General features: G+C 36.8%; 1 protein-coding gene across 2 annotated transcripts in view; it reads left to right on the forward strand.

Annotated features, from left to right (window-relative positions):
* LOC127643970 (patatin-like phospholipase domain-containing protein 6) overlaps positions 1-14,320 on the forward strand; it is a 46,181-nt gene extending 31,861 nt beyond the window's left edge. The window contains exons 28-34 of one of the 2 annotated variants that reach the window (XM_052126926.1): positions 5,600-5,716; positions 7,254-7,402; positions 9,394-9,546; positions 10,070-10,186; positions 10,488-10,575; positions 10,721-10,872; positions 12,502-14,320. In XM_052126926.1, coding sequence (XP_051982886.1) covers positions 5,600-5,716; positions 7,254-7,402; positions 9,394-9,546; positions 10,070-10,186; positions 10,488-10,575; positions 10,721-10,872; positions 12,502-12,579 — 854 coding nt within the window. In that variant the 3' untranslated portion in view covers positions 12,580-14,320. The remainder of the gene's footprint in view (positions 1-5,599; positions 5,717-7,253; positions 7,403-9,393; positions 9,547-10,069; positions 10,187-10,487; positions 10,576-10,720; positions 10,873-12,501) is intronic. The other variant, XM_052126927.1, reaches the window with a different exon arrangement.
* Positions 14,321-17,579: the final 3,259 nt, after the last annotated feature.

A 17,579-nucleotide genomic window follows, 5' to 3' on the forward strand; every position in this document is an offset into this window, starting at 1 on the left:
GCAATGTTACCAGTGTGTGTGCCATAACACTAAACAGCCTGCAAATTTCTCAGTCTCACTCTTTTCTGCTTTTCACCTCTCCCAATGCCTCACTTTTTAATACATTGATCCTAATTGGCATGGCAGAGAATGTCATCTCTAATACATGCATTTGCCTATATAATTAACTTTCACAACCTTTTCAGTTAGGTATCCAAAATGTTCTGAGCATCTTTTACTTGAGATAAGAAATTAACTAAACTTCAGTGGAACTTTTGTTGGAGATTTTGTTGTTCATGTTAAACACATTTTAAAAGAATTGATTGGGACATCCAAATGTCGGCATGATTATCATTACACTGCAGGAGGGTGTGTTCCTCCCCCTCTCCTCTCTCATTCTCACTCATCTGTCTCCTTTTGTTTACTGTCCCTCATTCTTCATCCTCTCGCTCCGTCTCTCTCCAAGTCTTGTCCAGTTTTGATTTACTCTCCATCTTCATTTGCCAGGCTGTGTTTGGCGCTATGTTAGAGCCAGTGCCTCCTATACCCCTTATCTGCCTCCTCTCTGCGACCCCAAGGATGGCCACCTCCTCGTGGATGGTTGCTATGTTAACAATGTCCCAGGTCAGGATTCTGCCCCCATTTCCCCCTTCACCAACTTCCAAAAACCAAAAGAATTTTTAAAAGCAGCTGTACTGCTATCCCTGTGACAACAAACCGCTCAGTTACCCTTTGCTTTTTATTGTCTCTTGTCCTGTTAAAACAAGATTAACCCCCTGCGTACATTGGGAACTCATGGTTTGGAAGGAACATTGTGCTGTATCCAATGAGAGAAAGCATAGAGAAGTGAGACTGTGCCTTCATAACCACAATAAATACTAGATTTGGTTGAATTAAAAAACAAACATATCCATGTCACTTTTCACCCCAAAAGCAAAAAGAAAAAAGAAAGTATACTTTGCATAAAGCCTATATTTAGAAGCCTATATTCATAACAATTAAGATGTGAATACAGTGATACAGTATAAATTAGCATAAATTACAGGCTTAGCAACAATACTACTGTGATGTATAAATATGATCAATTTAAAGAAGATATTTTTGCACATAAGGTAATGAGAATTCGATTGGGGGATGTTATTAAATGTTGTAGAAATAATGCAGCATTGCAAGTAATCTTAATGATCCTAAAAATAGGCTTTCCATATTTATTTTTCTTTAAGCAAAATATAATATCTTTCTTTAGATATGTGGTGAATTATGACCAGACACGTTCTTAAAGGAATAGTTCACCCAAAAATTTTCATTCTCTCATCATTTACATCTCAAACTCAACTTTCTTTCTTCTGCATTACACAAACAAACATATATTGAAGGACATATGATGTGTTTTTGTCCATACAATGCAAAGCAACAAGGTCCAAAACTTTCAGCCTTCAATAAGGACATAACGGCAGCATAAGACTAATCCTTACGATTTAGTGATCCATACAGTATGCATCAAGCGCGATGTGTATAAACTCCGAGTTACATTTTGGTCTCTTTCTCACCTAAAACAGATCGTATCGCTTCAGAAGACATAGATTAAACTACATGGATAACTTTTATGCTGCCTTTATGTCATTTTTGAAGCTTGAACGTTTTGGACCCCATTGACTTGCATTGTATGGACAAAAACACATCAAGAAACCTTTGTTTGTGTTCACAACAAAAAATGTCATACAAGTTGGAGATGGCATAAGCGTTAGTAAATGATGAGAATATTATCATTTTTGGGTGAACTGTTCATTTAAAAGGTTTCATGAGATTCACCCAATAAGCTTCACACAATTTAAATGTAATTTTTCCAATTAAAATGTATCCAAGCCCAGTCTTTCCCTGTTTAGTTTTTTTTTTTTTTTGTAAAGGACACTTCACACACATTGGCTCTTAACCATGGATTAGTGGTACACAGTCGCTTCCTGTTGTTATGATTTGTTTCCTCTTCTTTACCGAATGTTATTATTCATGACATGAGTGCAATATAATCGTTTGTCTACCATATACAGTATGTCTTTACATATGTAGTTGTTCACTAACATGTTTGTATGTAGGTAGAGTATGTATTTGTGGAGCGGAGGGGGGCGGGGCCGGGCTGGAATGTCGCACGCCCAGTCCCCAATCGGCCTGATGGGGCATGCGAGGGATAAAGAGAGAATTACGGGCACGTCCATCATGTGTGTGTTCGTTTTTGTGTGTTTTGGTTTAAGTTTTCATTAAATTATTATTTATATTGACAAGCCGGTTCTCCCTCCTCCTTGCCGATCTTAACCCCCTTACATTGGTGCCTAAACCCGGCAAGGAGGAGGCGAGAACCGGCTTGTCAATATAAATAATAATTTTATGAAAACTTAAACCAAAACACACAAACATGAACACACACATGATGGACATGCCCGTAATTCTCTCTCTCTCGAACCGTCGTCACCGGCCGCCTTTATCCCTTGCGCTCCCCATCAGGCCGATTGGGGACCGGCGTGCGACATTCCAGCCCGGTCCCGCACCCCTCCGCTCCACACTATTACTTAAGAGAGCAATAAGCCATAATATGTTGTGGGTTACAGTAATTTTACCTCAGTTAAAGGAATAGTTCACCCAAAAATGAAAATGATCTCATCATTTACTCACCCTCATGCCATCCTAGATTTGTATGACTTTCTTTCTTCTGCTGAACACATACAAAGATTTTCAGATGATTATTTCAGCTTTGTAGGTCCATACAATGCAAGTAAACAGGGTCCAAAACTTTTAAGCTCTAAAAGCATATAAAGGCAGCGTAAAAGTAATCCATATGTCTCCAGTGGTTAACAAATAATGTTTAAGTCCTTTTTAATATCATTCCCACTTTTACGTTCACATACTTCACTGCAAGAAATAATTCTCTTACGATTCAGTTCACTTGACATTTTGTTACTAAGCTGACATTATGGGGAGTGTCCTGCTACATGACATAGTTGAAACCTTTCTACAATAAAGACAGTATTGTCTATGGTGTATAAGCCCCGCCCTTTTAGGCACAAAGCTGTCCGGTATAAAAGCGCATCGCTCGCACCTCAAAAAACCTGAGTCCGTAGTGCGGCTAGCTTACGCAGTATTTCATTCCCTTCATCTCAGGGAACCGAGGTTACATACATAACCGAGATGTTCCCTAAAAATTCAGTTCACTTGACATTACGTCACTAAGCTGATTCCCATCATGCGGCACTACATGACATAACCTTCCCAGAAAGGAAATGTGATGACGTAGTCCATAGGGACGACGACCAACATGATTATGTCGCAAGTGAATGACCCTTATTGTGAGCCAGGAGGGGAACATTCATTATTTGAAATATGGTCAAATAGTATGAATTAACCCCTTCACAAACCCAATGGGGAAGGAAGTTTATTTGTAATGAAAGTGCCTGTGACGTTTGGGAAATACAATGGTCTGAATGCATGCGGTTATGTAAAAAGACAGGGAGCCCGTACTTAAAAAGAGGGGCATAAGTATATGTTTGGCCAATGAAATAACAAGCGCTCTAGACAGAGACGACTTGCTATGAAAGAGACGTAACGTCTAGATTGTAAAACCTTGCAAATGTGGTTTGAGAAGACCATACTGCTGCATAACATGTGTCTTGTAAGGACACACCTTTCATCCATGCCCATGAAGAGGCCACGCCTCTAGTTGAGTGTACTTCAACATCAATTGGGCATTTCACACCCTGCGACTTGTAAGCCAGGTCGATCGCATCAACAGTAACACAATGTCTCGTTCCCTTCATTTTAGGGAACCGAGGTTACAAACGTAACCGAGACGTCGTCTTACCCCATTGGCAAATAGTTTTTTTCTTGTTTTAAGCAATTTATTGGGATTTCTCTGAAAATAAGACAAAATATCTTATACCATTTTGTTTATCGAGTAAATGTATCTTGTTTTAAGAAAGTTTTGATATGTTTTACTGGAAAAAAAATATACAAATTAAGAAACTTTTTTTTTTTTTTTGCAGTTGCTCTTGTGTTTTGGCCGATTCACATTATTTGTGCATATCAGCACCTACTGGGCACGGAAGAGAATTTATAGTAAAAAAGGACCTAACTATTGATCTGTTTCTCACCCACACCTATCATATCGCTTCAGACAACATGGATTTAACTATCATGTGGATTAATTTTATGCAGTCTTTATATACTATTTGGAGTTTAAAAGTTCTGGCCACCATTAACTTGCATTGTATGGACCTACAGAGCTAGAATATTCTTCTATTGATCTTAGTTTGTGTTCAGCAGAAGAAAGAAAGTCATATACATCTGGGATGGCATGAGTGAGAGTAAATGATGAGAGAATTAAGGACTGTTCCCCAGGCATTATGCAAAACAATGGTAAAATCACTGTAATACGTAGCATCAAGTAGCTTATTGCTTTAATAAAATGGTGGTAACAGCCATGTGATAAAATGTTTCTGGCAAGTAATATAGTTTATTAGCATATCCGTAGCCTGTTTACAATTACCAAGCAAGGTAGCAACATCTCGGCTAATTTACGGTCATAGGTGTGCATAAAATGGCTTAAAATGTGGCTCATCCATTCTAATTTTATATCTGGAACTTTCCAGATTTAAAATTCTGTCATTATTTACTCACCACCTGTTCCAGACCCATATGACATCATTTCTTCCTTATAAGAAATGTGTTACATGGTAGAAAGAAAGTAATGCGGGTTACACCCTGTTGGGGGTGAACGATCCCTTTAAGAATGCGACACAACTTTAGACACAACAGACAGATTCGGCTGGCATGTCTTGTATGTTGTTTTACCTTTATGAGTGCCACTCGCTGAATGCACCTGCCTCTCTCGATTTCTCTCTCCTTCCAACTCATGTTACTCACTGCCACGCCTTTCCTGACACCTGCTGGTCGAGTGTTGTACTGCAGGCTGGGACAGGCTGGCAGTGCCCAATGTTTACTGTCTTTCAAACTCTGTCTCCTCAAAGCTCTCTGCCATAGAAGCACAGTACGATTGTAGTAAATCATTATGAAAATAAAGCATTTGTGATACAATCTGTGTATGATTTAAGAGAATATATTTGCATAATTTATGTTTTATTTTTTTGGCAATGATGTACATTTTGAGAAATAACCCATATTTTAAAGGTTGGGGTATAATTGCTTCTCCAATGAGCTTTATTTTTTTTTAAATAAGACTACTTTCTACTTTATATAGTAAAAATATATATATATATATATATATATATATATATATATATATATATATATATATATATATATATTTTTTTTTTACTCTGTGATAAGAGCAGGAGAAGTGAGGCAGAGTTGAAAGACAAGTCTGCCTTACCTCATCAGTGTTGACCCTACTTTTGACTCCCACACACTCAAAATGTCAAAGGTCGGGTTCACTGTATGAGGGAGAACAAACTAAATCACTGCACACTGTCCTTGGGGTGACCATTAGTCTCTCCCTCCTGGTCTGTGTGCTACTAACCAAAAATGTGACTTCGCTTCCGAACATTGCTGGGACGTTTTTTATACGTTCTCTAGACATTATTAAGAGGTCATTATCCTCCTCCTGGTGTGGTAGGCTCCCTGTGGCGTTATGTCAGGGCGAGCATGACTCTTTCCGGGTACCTGCCACCCCTCTGTGACCCCAAAGATGGAAACCTGCTCATGGATGGAGGATACATCAACAACCTGCCAGGCAAGTATGCCCCAAAGCATCCCAATCTCTACTGAGAGAGGGCCACTTGGGTCAGAAAATAAATCTGAGTTGGTAGATTGCTTAATTTTGTTTGTAAGAGGTATGTGGCTCTGGGTAAGTAAAATGTGATGTACTTTATCATTTTGAGGGTAGAGTGAGTGGTTTTGCTTCATCCATTTGAAATCAGAATTTGTGTCTAAAGTGCAGTTTTTTAAAGAGGTCATGACATGCCTTTTTTATTATTTTAATATATTCCTTGAGGTTCATTTATAATATTATTAAAAAATGTTTGCATGAAAAACAGGCATATATTTGTAAAACATTATCATTTTCAACCCTCATTCTGAACCTTTGACAGAAACGCTTTTTTGCGCTGCTTCTCCTTTAAGACTTCACAGTAAAAACCCACTGTTATGATTGGCATCTCACTGCTCACCGCTACTGGGAGGGCTACGGAAGTGAGAAGTGTGCTCTTTTTGCAGCGAGATGTTTTGAGTTCAGAAACTTGCAGTATGTTTTCATAGTACAAGACCTCTTATATGTCAAAAGATCAAGGAAAATTTAATGATATGTTCAGAGATTCAAATGGATAAAGTTTTACAGGGATTGGTTGGTGTGGACAAAGAAAGTCTGTTGTTTGACCTTTAGTCCTCACCAGCCTATATGAAGTTGTGATCTGATTGTGTTGTAAATGTCAGTCATTTGTCAAGTTGATGTTGTTGTCTGGTTTGTGATTGGTCTTAAACTGGAGCTTTTCTTGCAATATAAGTAGATTTGATTTAATCTAAATTAATTAAAAACAAGCAAATGATCATTTTCAAAAATGCCAAAATGCCACCAGACAGCAATGGCATAATGTCTTTCAGTTTGCAATAGTTATAGTTTAAACAAGAAATAGTTTAAATAGTTCAGATGTTGCATTTCAACTTGGAACGTCTTAAGGGGAAAAGAACATTTTTGGCATGTAACATTACACTGTGTAAATATTTTGATTTGGCAGTTTATATCGGAGCAAATTATACTGCAAAATACAAAATAATTCTTTGCATCCTCATCATCTGTTTCTGAACAAAGTAATTGGATATGTTAAAATTGGTTAAATATGTTATGCAAATGTTTAAAGCCTTGATGGGTGATGCATTGGTAGATTTTAATCTTGTCTTTGATTTGATTCATCATTGATTCAAATTGTCTTTTTCCATCCTTGTTATTTTTTTGTACTAAACACACCTGCAACGCTGTTTCACCACAACATACTGCTTTTTAAAGAGATTTTAGAATTAATTAATTGTTAAATGTCTTGAATAATACTGAATATCACCTGTGTTCAAATTTATAATGAAAAAGCACATTTTCAACAATAGGATTGGTAAAACACTGTTGATTGGTGGTCATTTGTTTATTTGGATTTGATTATTTTCTTGATAAAATATTGATAAAACTTTTATTCTTCCTGCTACCCTGTGGATGTCCATCTTTGTGTGTGTGTGTGTGTGCGTGTGTGTTTGCATTCAATTGGCACTTTAATATCATACAGCGGACATTGCTCGTAACATGGGCACAAAAACGGTCATCGCCATTGATGTCGGCAGCCAAGATGAGACTGATCTGTGCAACTACGGTGACTGTCTTTCTGGCTGGTGGCTGCTATGGAAACGACTCAACCCGTGGGCAGAGAAAGTGAAGGTGAGAATGTTGTTATGGGATATTAGAACTTCTTATAATTCACATGCAGCTTTTGCAGAACTTAGTATTAGAAAGATTATTTTTCAGATTTCACAGCTGCTGCACATAAGAAACGGCCTCAAAATGCTTTTAGATTGAAAATGTTATCTCAATTTACTGTGGCTGTTTTTTTGTTTTTTTTAAATAAAAATGATGATGGGATTAAAGAAAAGGAGACTTTTACAGAAAGAATTTGACAGTTCTTTAACAGATTGACTGAGATAGGATTTTCAAACACCTTGCCAGCTGAACCTTTATTACATCAATTTGTACTTGTATTACTTGTTATTATTCAAGTATCTACTGATATTTTAAATGTTCAAATCTTTCAATAAATATAATGAGTAATACATGTATTTATTTAATTTTAAATATATGTTAGATCTGGGGGCATTTGTATTATTATAGACTTAAGAATAAGTGTCGTGCATAAAGGTTAAAAAGCAATAAGTCTTAGTTTTCAAGTCCTAAATTATTTCAGATTGCTGTAGAGCTATTCTAACCTTGTTAGGAGTAGCTCAATGACTGTGTTGAAACCACGCACTCACAAAAAAGAAAGTGTTAAACTTACATGAAAATGGAATATGGGCAAATGCCATCGAGAATTTTTTTTAATTGCATCATATTTTCATTTGAGTATATTGAAAGTTATTATTGTTGATGAATAAATCTAAATCTGAATCTATGTACTGATTACCATTGTCCCATATCTGTGGCCATCACAAACCCCTGACCTCAATCCGATGAACTGAAAAAGCATGTGCGAGCAAGAGGCCTAAAACCTGACTCTGTTACACCAGTTCTGTCTGGAGGAATGGGCCAAAATTCCAGCAAATTATTGTGAGAAGCTTGTGTAAGGCTTCCCAAAACATTTGATCCAAGTTAAACAATTTAAATGCAATGCTAACAAAGTGTATGTAAACTTCTGACCCACTAGGAATGTGATGAAAGTAATAAAAGCTGAAATAAATAATTCTCAGCTATTATTCTGACATTTCACATTCTTAAAATAAAGTAGTGATCCTAACTGACCTAAGACGGGGAACGTTTTCTCTGATTAAATGTCAGGAATTGTGAAAAACTGAATTTAAATGTATTTGGCTACGCTGTATGTAAACTTCTGACCTCAAATGTAAGTGTCAACTCAGTCAGCCCTTAAGAATCTTAAGAAGACTTTGCTGAAAGTTACTTTTAACTTCTTTATAAAAAGCTTTTACACACGTCCTACTTTTTGCTAAGAAATATTTGACCCTGAAGTTAAAACTTTAGACTATTCTAAAGGCCCAGGTATAATGTATTTCGTTTTGCGGGTTCCGGATCGCCTCGTGCCCGGTCTACCGCATTGCCTTTGTGAGTGTACTTTTCTGACAGCAAACAAATAGGAACGCGTTCGACGCATACACTACAAGTGCTTTGTGACTCTTTTAGTACAGTCAATGGTTAGCACATGCGCAGAAGACAAGCACAGACGAGGACCACGTGCACGAGTCAAGAATATCTAGGCGGCTTGAGGTAAAGTCAGCGGCTGTGCTGATGACGCAATATGCGTCACTCATACTATGCGTTGAGGGATCCACAACGCACACACCCTAAGTATACTTTGGCCTTTAAGGGCATTTCTGATAGGTTTTATACATACAGCTCTTGACTAAAGTGTTATATTTGGATTATTATTTTTTAATTTGATCAATTTTATTAAAAATATATATACATATATATATATATATATATATATATTTTAATTGTTCAATTTAATTTGACATTGGCATTCCTATCACACAAACACCTAGCAGTTCTTTAGTAGTTTGTGAGCCCCATTTGGAAACCTTGTGGTACAGAATAAAAAATGTACACTCCCAGGTCAAGAAAATATTTTAAAACTGTACATCATATGAAATGGATCATGCTTGATCTGCATAAATTTTGTAAGTGAAAGTATGTATGTCTTTCAGGTGCCTGACATGGCAGAAATCCAGTCCCGTTTGGCCTACGTATCCTGTGTACGGCAGCTGGAGTTGGTCAAAAAGAGTGCATACTGCGAGTACATTCGCCCACCTATCGACCGCTTTAAGACCATGGACTTCGGAAAATTTGATGAAATCTATGTGAGAAATTCACAGACTAGTGTTGGACTTATAGGGCTAATTGACATTTTTGGATGAACTATATCATCATTTACTCACTCTCATGCCATCCCAGATGTTTTACTTTCTTTCTTCTTTAGGACACAAACAAAGATTTTTAGAAAAATATTTCAGCTCTGTAGGTCCATAGAATGCAAGTGAATGGTGTCCAAAAAACATATAAAGGCAGCAAAAAAGTATTCCATAAGAATCCATTGGTTAAATCCATGTCTTCTGAAGTGATATGATAGGTGTGGGTTAGAAACAGATCAATATTTATTTGACTATAAATCTCTTTTTTTTTATGAGCCGGAGTTAAATATGTACAGGTCTTCCTCTTAGCTGGTATTATTTAGATGAAATATATAGTAAATAAATTGTATTTATGTTATGTAGTACATTTATTATTATAGTATTATATTATAATATATTAGTATTGAATTCCAAAGGGAAAACTATTGCTTCCCACATCTGCTAAATGGAAGGTTTTTCTGTCTTCTCTCAGGATGTGGGTTACCAGTATGGTAAATTGGTGTTTACTGAGTGGGCTCGTGGTGACATCATTGAAAACATGCTGAAAGACCATCGATCAGCAGACTATAATGACAGCAAGAAAAATGATGTGAGTTCTCTCAGGTTCTTATTAAAAAAACACATTTGAATCATCCTTTTGACAATGACTTCCTGAAATGTTACAACCTTACTATTATATAGGACTCGATAATTTACTATAGAATAAGTGGTAAAGTTCACCTTTTCAGCACAACTTTTTGAGTTTTTGCTTTTGAACAGAGATATAACAAGAGATTCAACAATCTTAGATCAGCACTCTGAAAATGTGGGATGTGTTAGATATGGGATATTTCTTCACTCTCCAGTTCATTATAATCCATCAATAATTTTTCTGTTGCTGTTTATTTCAGTCCTGCACATGTCCTAGCGCAGATTTTACTGATCTAGCCGAGATTGTATCCAGGATTGAGCCGGTGCAGAGCTACTTGGGAGCCGATGGTCAGTGACTCAAAGAAATTCCTCACATGTAAAAACTAAAAATTTTACAATTGACATCATTTAAGCTGGAGTTAGACTGTATATATGCATGAATGTGAAGTGTTCTATCACATAATTGTGAACAATATGTTGCCCGTATGTCTAGCAGAAGAGTCAGACTATGCAACGGAATATGAGGAGGATGGGATGGACCCAGTGAGAGAGGAGGAGGGTGAAGAAGAGGAGGAGGAGGAGGAGGCTGAAGACCTTGAGGACAATTCTCCTGGAGAATGGGGACCAAACGGGGCTTTTACAACGGTGAGTATATATATAAACACAACCTTGCATATATAGCCTTAAGTTCACCCATCACCCTCGTGTTGTTCCAACCTTTATGACTTTCTTCTGTGGGAAAAAAAGACAGAATGTTAGTCACAGTCATCGTTCACTTTTATTGCATTAGTTTTTCATACAATGAAAAATGAATGGTGACAAGGGGTGTGTAAAAATATTGATTTCCCGATGCATCTCAATCTTAATTTGAACAATCACAATATCCAGTCTTAAATCCCAAGTTCAATCTTCTAGTCTATACGCAACCCTCTACTACAATGAGAGGAAATAATTTGCGACCAAATTTCGTGCTATACGACAAAAAAATTATATATTTGGCAACTGGCTGGTAAATGTTTAGATTTCACTCACCAGTAATTGTGTAGTATTTTGGTGGAGTTTTCAGCAGTGAGATCTTTTCACTGCATGTTGAGAGTTAAAGTTGTTCTTTGTAATGTGTGTGTCCAAAGACGTGATCCATGTGACACATTTGTCATTTAATAATGTCTCTTTTAATACCCTTTTGGTTCTCTACAGTCAGTATAATCAAAAGCAACAAAAAATAAACATTTAAATCATTCATGAATGGCACAGATGAGATAAAGCCGTTCGAGTCTGCTCATTTAAAGACACTGTTTACAGAAATGCCGGGTTTATTTAAAGTGACAGTACCGTTTTTAGCACATGTTAAACTAATCAGTGTAAATACTACAAATTATCCTCCTGAGACCCCTGCGTGGCCACAGTGTGTATTTTCCATTTCACTTTTTGATTTGTAACTAGTAGCACCTAACATCTATAGCAAATAGTTTTCCTTAAAATGAAGGTCCACATATGTGGACAGCGAAACTACATTGTGAAATTTTAAATAACACTAAGCTATAGAAAGTCAGATTTTATTTTCATCAAATTGTTTGTTTCCAGGAGTGTTGGTTATTCATATTTTCTTAATGTACCTAGTATAATTAACAGCATTTGCTGGGAAAGAATGTATTTTATGTGTAAGCAAAACGGACATTATAACTGAAATATACCCATGAGGACATTATAATATACCCATATGAATCAATATTGAATGAAAACAGAATCAAATCAAGAGCTTGTGTATTGAAAAATCTGTATCAATAACCAGCCCTAATGGTGACTGAGGCTGTATTCTCCCCAACATCTTCTCTAGTGTTCCACAGAACAAAGAAAGTCATACAGGTTTGGAATAAAATGAGGGTGACTAATTGATGACATAATTTTATTTTCTCTTACCAATATTCTTGATATAAACTAATAATAATTACTGTAGACTAACATTAACCCTGAAAATCCAGCATTTTTAGATATGAATTAAGACATTATTTAGTCCATTTATGTGCCTTTTTTCCTTGGCCAGCCCCAAGGTTGTTGGTCAGGTTTTGCCATTTTTCAAGTAACATTTCCAGAAAATGTGTCCCCACAAATAGCAAAGCCTGGGTAAAAATACACACAAATCTAACTTTTCAGAGAACATAGTCTAGATACAAGATCAAACTCTACACCTTTGAACAGCTTAAGATTTGAATAACCGGGTAAACAAAATAAAACATTTGATGTTGTGTTCTGTGTGCGTGTTTGTGTGGGTAGGACGAAGAGAAGACGGTCCGTCAGAGGAGGAGAATTGCCAGGGACTCCAACATCTTCTCTGAAGTTTCAGACTGCTGAAAAGAAAGTAATGCAAGGTCTAGATGTCAAAGAGAACTGGAAAGAGAAGTAGGTTCCTACCAGGGGCTGAAGAGTATAAAAATGGGCACAGAAGACTTCTGAACTAATGCATTTGTTGGGAAGTCACCAAAGATATTGATACAGACTCATTAATACGACATTATCCACTACTTGTCACTAAAACGTTGTCTCCCTCTATTGTCGTTTTGCCATTTTGAATTTTTTCTCAAGACTTTGCAAGGGTCCAGGGACTGTGGGCATTCACCAAGACAGTTAAGGACCCACATAAACAGGGAACAACTTCTTGAGAGACTGTGCCAGTGAAATGAGGGATTCTACCTCTTTTTTGTTGTTTTGGTGAGAGAGTGTTCTGATAATAATATCTATGGCCAGTATACCACTATACTTATGTCAGAGTTCCCTGGGATTTTGCAATGCAGTTTTCCAGTCATGGACAATTTGAAAAATACCTAAATGTCCTGGAAAATAATGATTTGTCCTGGAAAACCTTTAAAACTTTTTGACCCTGTTGCTAACAAGTTTTTTTGTTACATGTACAAAAACATCGTAATGATTCAGACTCGGAAAAGGAGCCAAATATACAAATATGTGTCGTTTTGTCACTGCTGCCGACTGCGCATTGTGAAACAACGTCATAAAGGTTCATCATATACAAATCCCAGTCACGGACATTCTGTGCTCATCTGCTGTCATCTCTGCTTTGCTAAGTATTGATATAGTGCAAAATACTATAAAATTGATCTAAACAAAATATAGTTTTTTCATTCCATTTCATTTTTGTTACCCAAAAACATTTGAGTTATAAACTTTAGACAACAATGATGGTCGGACCACACATTTTATTTATTTATTAAGTCACACCCTGGGATGTTATCATGGTGATTCTGCATTAATACCTCAGGATGTGAATACATTTTCAATAATTCACTGATCGGAGTCTGCTTATACTGCGGTTACCACATGTTGTATGCAGAAAACCTGGGCGCATTCTTGTCATAAAATGGCATTAGCTATAAATGGCATTAGCTATAAAACGCAGAATGTCATGGAATTTTACATATTTGGAAGAAAATGAATTGAATCAAAATTAAAATTGCAATATGTCCTAGTGTGATAATTAATAGGGATGCACCGATTTATCTGTTGACTGCCATTGGCCTATCTGCAAATATGATGTCATCACCGATGGCAGTGGCCGATGTTTATCTGTTTATATGCGTTGGTTATTTGCGGTGGACTTGGACAAAAGTTGCCTAACCAGCTGCAGATTCGGAGAAGATCCAACAGGTGGTACTATAATACCAACACCAACGAGTTCAATTCTGGTGACTTTGAGATAAGAATTTATTTATTTTCTCGAGTATAAGTAGCATTCATGGCTAAGCATTTCTTACAGTAACTGTTCAGACAGACGCATTTTCGCGCTAAAAAAGAAAATGGCACCACAACGAATAGAGCAGAACGCAGGAGTCTCGAGACGCGCTTATATCAGTTGAAGACATTTTTTCTAACTTGACACGGCGTCTAAAAATGCTGCGCTCCCGCGAGAGATGCTAAAAGCACAGCGAAACATGATGTCAAAAGACATCCATCTTGGAATGTTTACAAGGAAGACGATTGAAAAACAGCGCAAGCAGACGCAAAAACACGTTCAGTCTGAACAGCCCCTTGTTCACATGACACAGCACTAGCTGAAGTTTCTCAAAGTTACCTCTCAAAAAGACAGACTTTTGTTCCAGTTGACTTTGGGTAAATTTACAGTGTATCGAGCACTGTATCCATAAATATCCAGATGTTGTTTTACTATGTGAAAAACATCTCCAAATGATTCAACGAGAGTGCTCTGAACGAATTGATCACGTATCGATTCAGACCATTTCGCAATCCCGATTGGGCAATTCACTGAAAAAAGAATTATTCATTCGCAAATTGAGCATTGCTTGTTCTTTTAAAGAGCCAACAGAAATAAGGGGCACGTTTCATGATTGGTGAAATATTCTGAGAGTAAATATTTCTCAGGTCAGTCAGAGCACGCTCATGGTATGCACAGTGCGTACAGCCGTACACATGCAGGTGCCACTGGGCACACAATTGCAAAAGTATGGGAACGTATTTCCTAAGAGGCCAATTTGAGTTTTGTAAAGAGGCCCATGTTCAGCCCCATGTTTCAACCTACTGTAAGTTTGTGCTTAATGGAAACACAAGAACTTTGTATTCTGTATGAAAACCACAAGAGCTAAAAGATAGCCCTATTTATGTTTGTATTTATGAATTATTTATCTTTAATTTTTATTTTATTGCTTTTATCACTTTTACATTTAAATTGAATTACATTTATGTTTCACACATTTCTTTGTTGTTGGGCTGAAAAATTCTTCTCATTGAGTAGGCAGATGTATAGCAGGCTAAAGAGGCTCTTGAAAAGTTATTTTTCACAAAAAGAAAGAATATTTGTCATGTGAAAGAAGGTTATATTAAACGTTCTTTCTAAAATTTGTATGATTGAATTTGTGCTCATTCAAAGATAGTGTGATGCAGGGCTGAAATACTTTATGTTGAACATTTCTTTGTTTCACTGGCACAAAAGGGGGATTAAATAACAACAAAAACAAAATAAATAACAACAAAAAAATCGGTAATCGGCCAAATTGTTATTTTAAACATTGGTATCAGCCCAGAATTTAAAATCGGTGCATCTCTAATAATTAAGCTACAAAAGTCTGTAATTGAATTGCATAATACTGCCAGGTCTTCTAATCTAAGCAACCAAATTGGCCCATTTGCTAGGGAGGGTAGAGTCACATCGGGTAACCTCCTCTTGGTCACGATTAGTGGTTCTCACTCTCAATGGGGCGCGTGGTAAGTTGTGAGTGGATCACGGAGACTAGCATGAGCCTCCACATGCTTTGAGTCTCCGCGTTGTCATGCACAGCGAGCCATGTGATAAGATGCACGGATTGCGGTCTCAGAAGTGGAGGCAACTGAGACTTGTCCTCTGCCACTCGGATTGAGGTGAGTAACCGCGCCACCACGAGGACCTACTAAGTAGTAGGAATTGGGCATTCAGACTTGGGAGAAAAGGGGAGAAAATGAAAAAGAAAAGAAACAAGAATATAGGCTGAATAAGCATTTGAGGGTGGTAGAGAGTGAGGGAAAAATTGAGCGAGGAAGGGAGTGAGGAAATGAGGAGGGTAGAGAGAGGAAATAAACAATGTTGGCAGTAAGGAAGTGAGTGAGGTAGAGTGAAGAAGTGAGGCAGAGAATGATTTAGCGAGGTTGCATTAATGCCAAAAATCATATTTGTGTGTGTGCATGCATGCGCTGGTTTAGATTTGAACTTGTCTTTCCAGTAGACAAGGTGGATGCCTTTTCTAATTGCACATTCCCAAAGTAAAACAAGAATAAAAACACCTGTAATATCACATTTAACATGGGGTAGACTGAGACCACAGCAGATTTTTCACTGGGCAGGTGGGATTGATGCAAATGGTCAGTGCCATGTCCAGTACTGGATCAGATTTGTACTTTCATTGAATCTCACTCCATAGCCAAATGTCATCTTTCCCAAATATTTACCAACCTAAACACTGTAATCACTGCATGTACATTCAGTATCTCTGAATCCTCATTGCTTTTGGAAAAGATGTACAAATCCCTTAACCTTTGACACTTTAATTTTTTTTTTAAGAAAAACTTTGTTTAATATGTTTATGAAAACTAAAAGGATTGCCAACTATTGAATTTATTTGTTTTACTACTGGCTTTTTAACAGTTTAAAAAACATTTAGATATTGAAATGGTTTATTAAACAGTCAACACAGAGGAAAAAGAGAATAATGATTAACTGTTTCTTGTTTTGCTTGATTAGCATTTTTGCACTGATAATGGGAAAAACCCCATTTATTTTGATTTTCTTTATAGTCTTAAAATGAGAGGCAACTGAAGTTCAAACACGTGTGACTGTTGTAAGCCTCAGAAATAAATGCTGAATGATAAAACACTAACAAATAAAAGAAATCTGATGTAATACCATGCTGATCTCGTGACATTTATTTGTATTATTAACTTTATTGTAGTTTTTTGAGAGGACAGATCAAACAGGAATTGGTGGAGAAAGAGAGGGGGTAATGGGACTGGGATATATGACCGGCATGACTCGAACTGATAATATTTTCACTATACTGTGGCATGGCTCTGACAGATGTCTTTAAATGACTGGACTCAGTAACATTTTACTCATTAAAAATAGTTTAACTCCTAAAGACATTAATTTTAATTTTACAATACATGTAGGAAATCATGACCACTCACATTAAAATGAAGACTCCAGTCATATCAGTAACCTTATAAAAGTAGTTTTATTCTACATGGAGAGGGTCCACACATGGGGGCTGCCATTTTGGAGACACATGACCAGCCAAATACTACTCGCTTAAACTCAGTAACCATCCATCCTGTTATTTGACACTTTCACTCATTGAGTAAATTTCCACAGTGGCATCTGAAACTGAAAACTACCGATTTTAAATGATGCTGCTTCCAAGCCACTAGGTGTCAGTGTAAGTCCACGATGACACACAGACTTAAAGTTAAAAAGAAAAAAGTTACTGAGTGCACCTTTGTTTAACATTAAAAAAACAAAAAAAACAATAATAAATTGATAGCTCAAAGAATATAGATTTAGAAGTTGTCATGAACAATCTGAGTGAACACAGAAATTTGACAAATACCTCCAGCAGCCCAGAATTAGAACGGCAGTTATAGTGAAATTCACAAAATGTTTAATCAGTCAAGCTCATTAAAACTCAAAATGTTGTGGTGGAAAGATGAGGAAAAGACAAAATATTACTAAATCTCACTGGAGGATCTCAGGCCCAGATGACATTTTTAAAGATTATTTTTTATCTACTACTTGTTCATAGAGACAGAGGAGATGGATCAAAATGTTCAAAGGGTGACGTCTGTTTACAATACTTAAA

Source organism: Xyrauchen texanus, chromosome 5, assembly GCF_025860055.1.
Source record: "Xyrauchen texanus isolate HMW12.3.18 chromosome 5, RBS_HiC_50CHRs, whole genome shotgun sequence".
NCBI classification, from domain to species: domain Eukaryota; kingdom Metazoa; phylum Chordata; class Actinopteri; order Cypriniformes; family Catostomidae; genus Xyrauchen; species Xyrauchen texanus.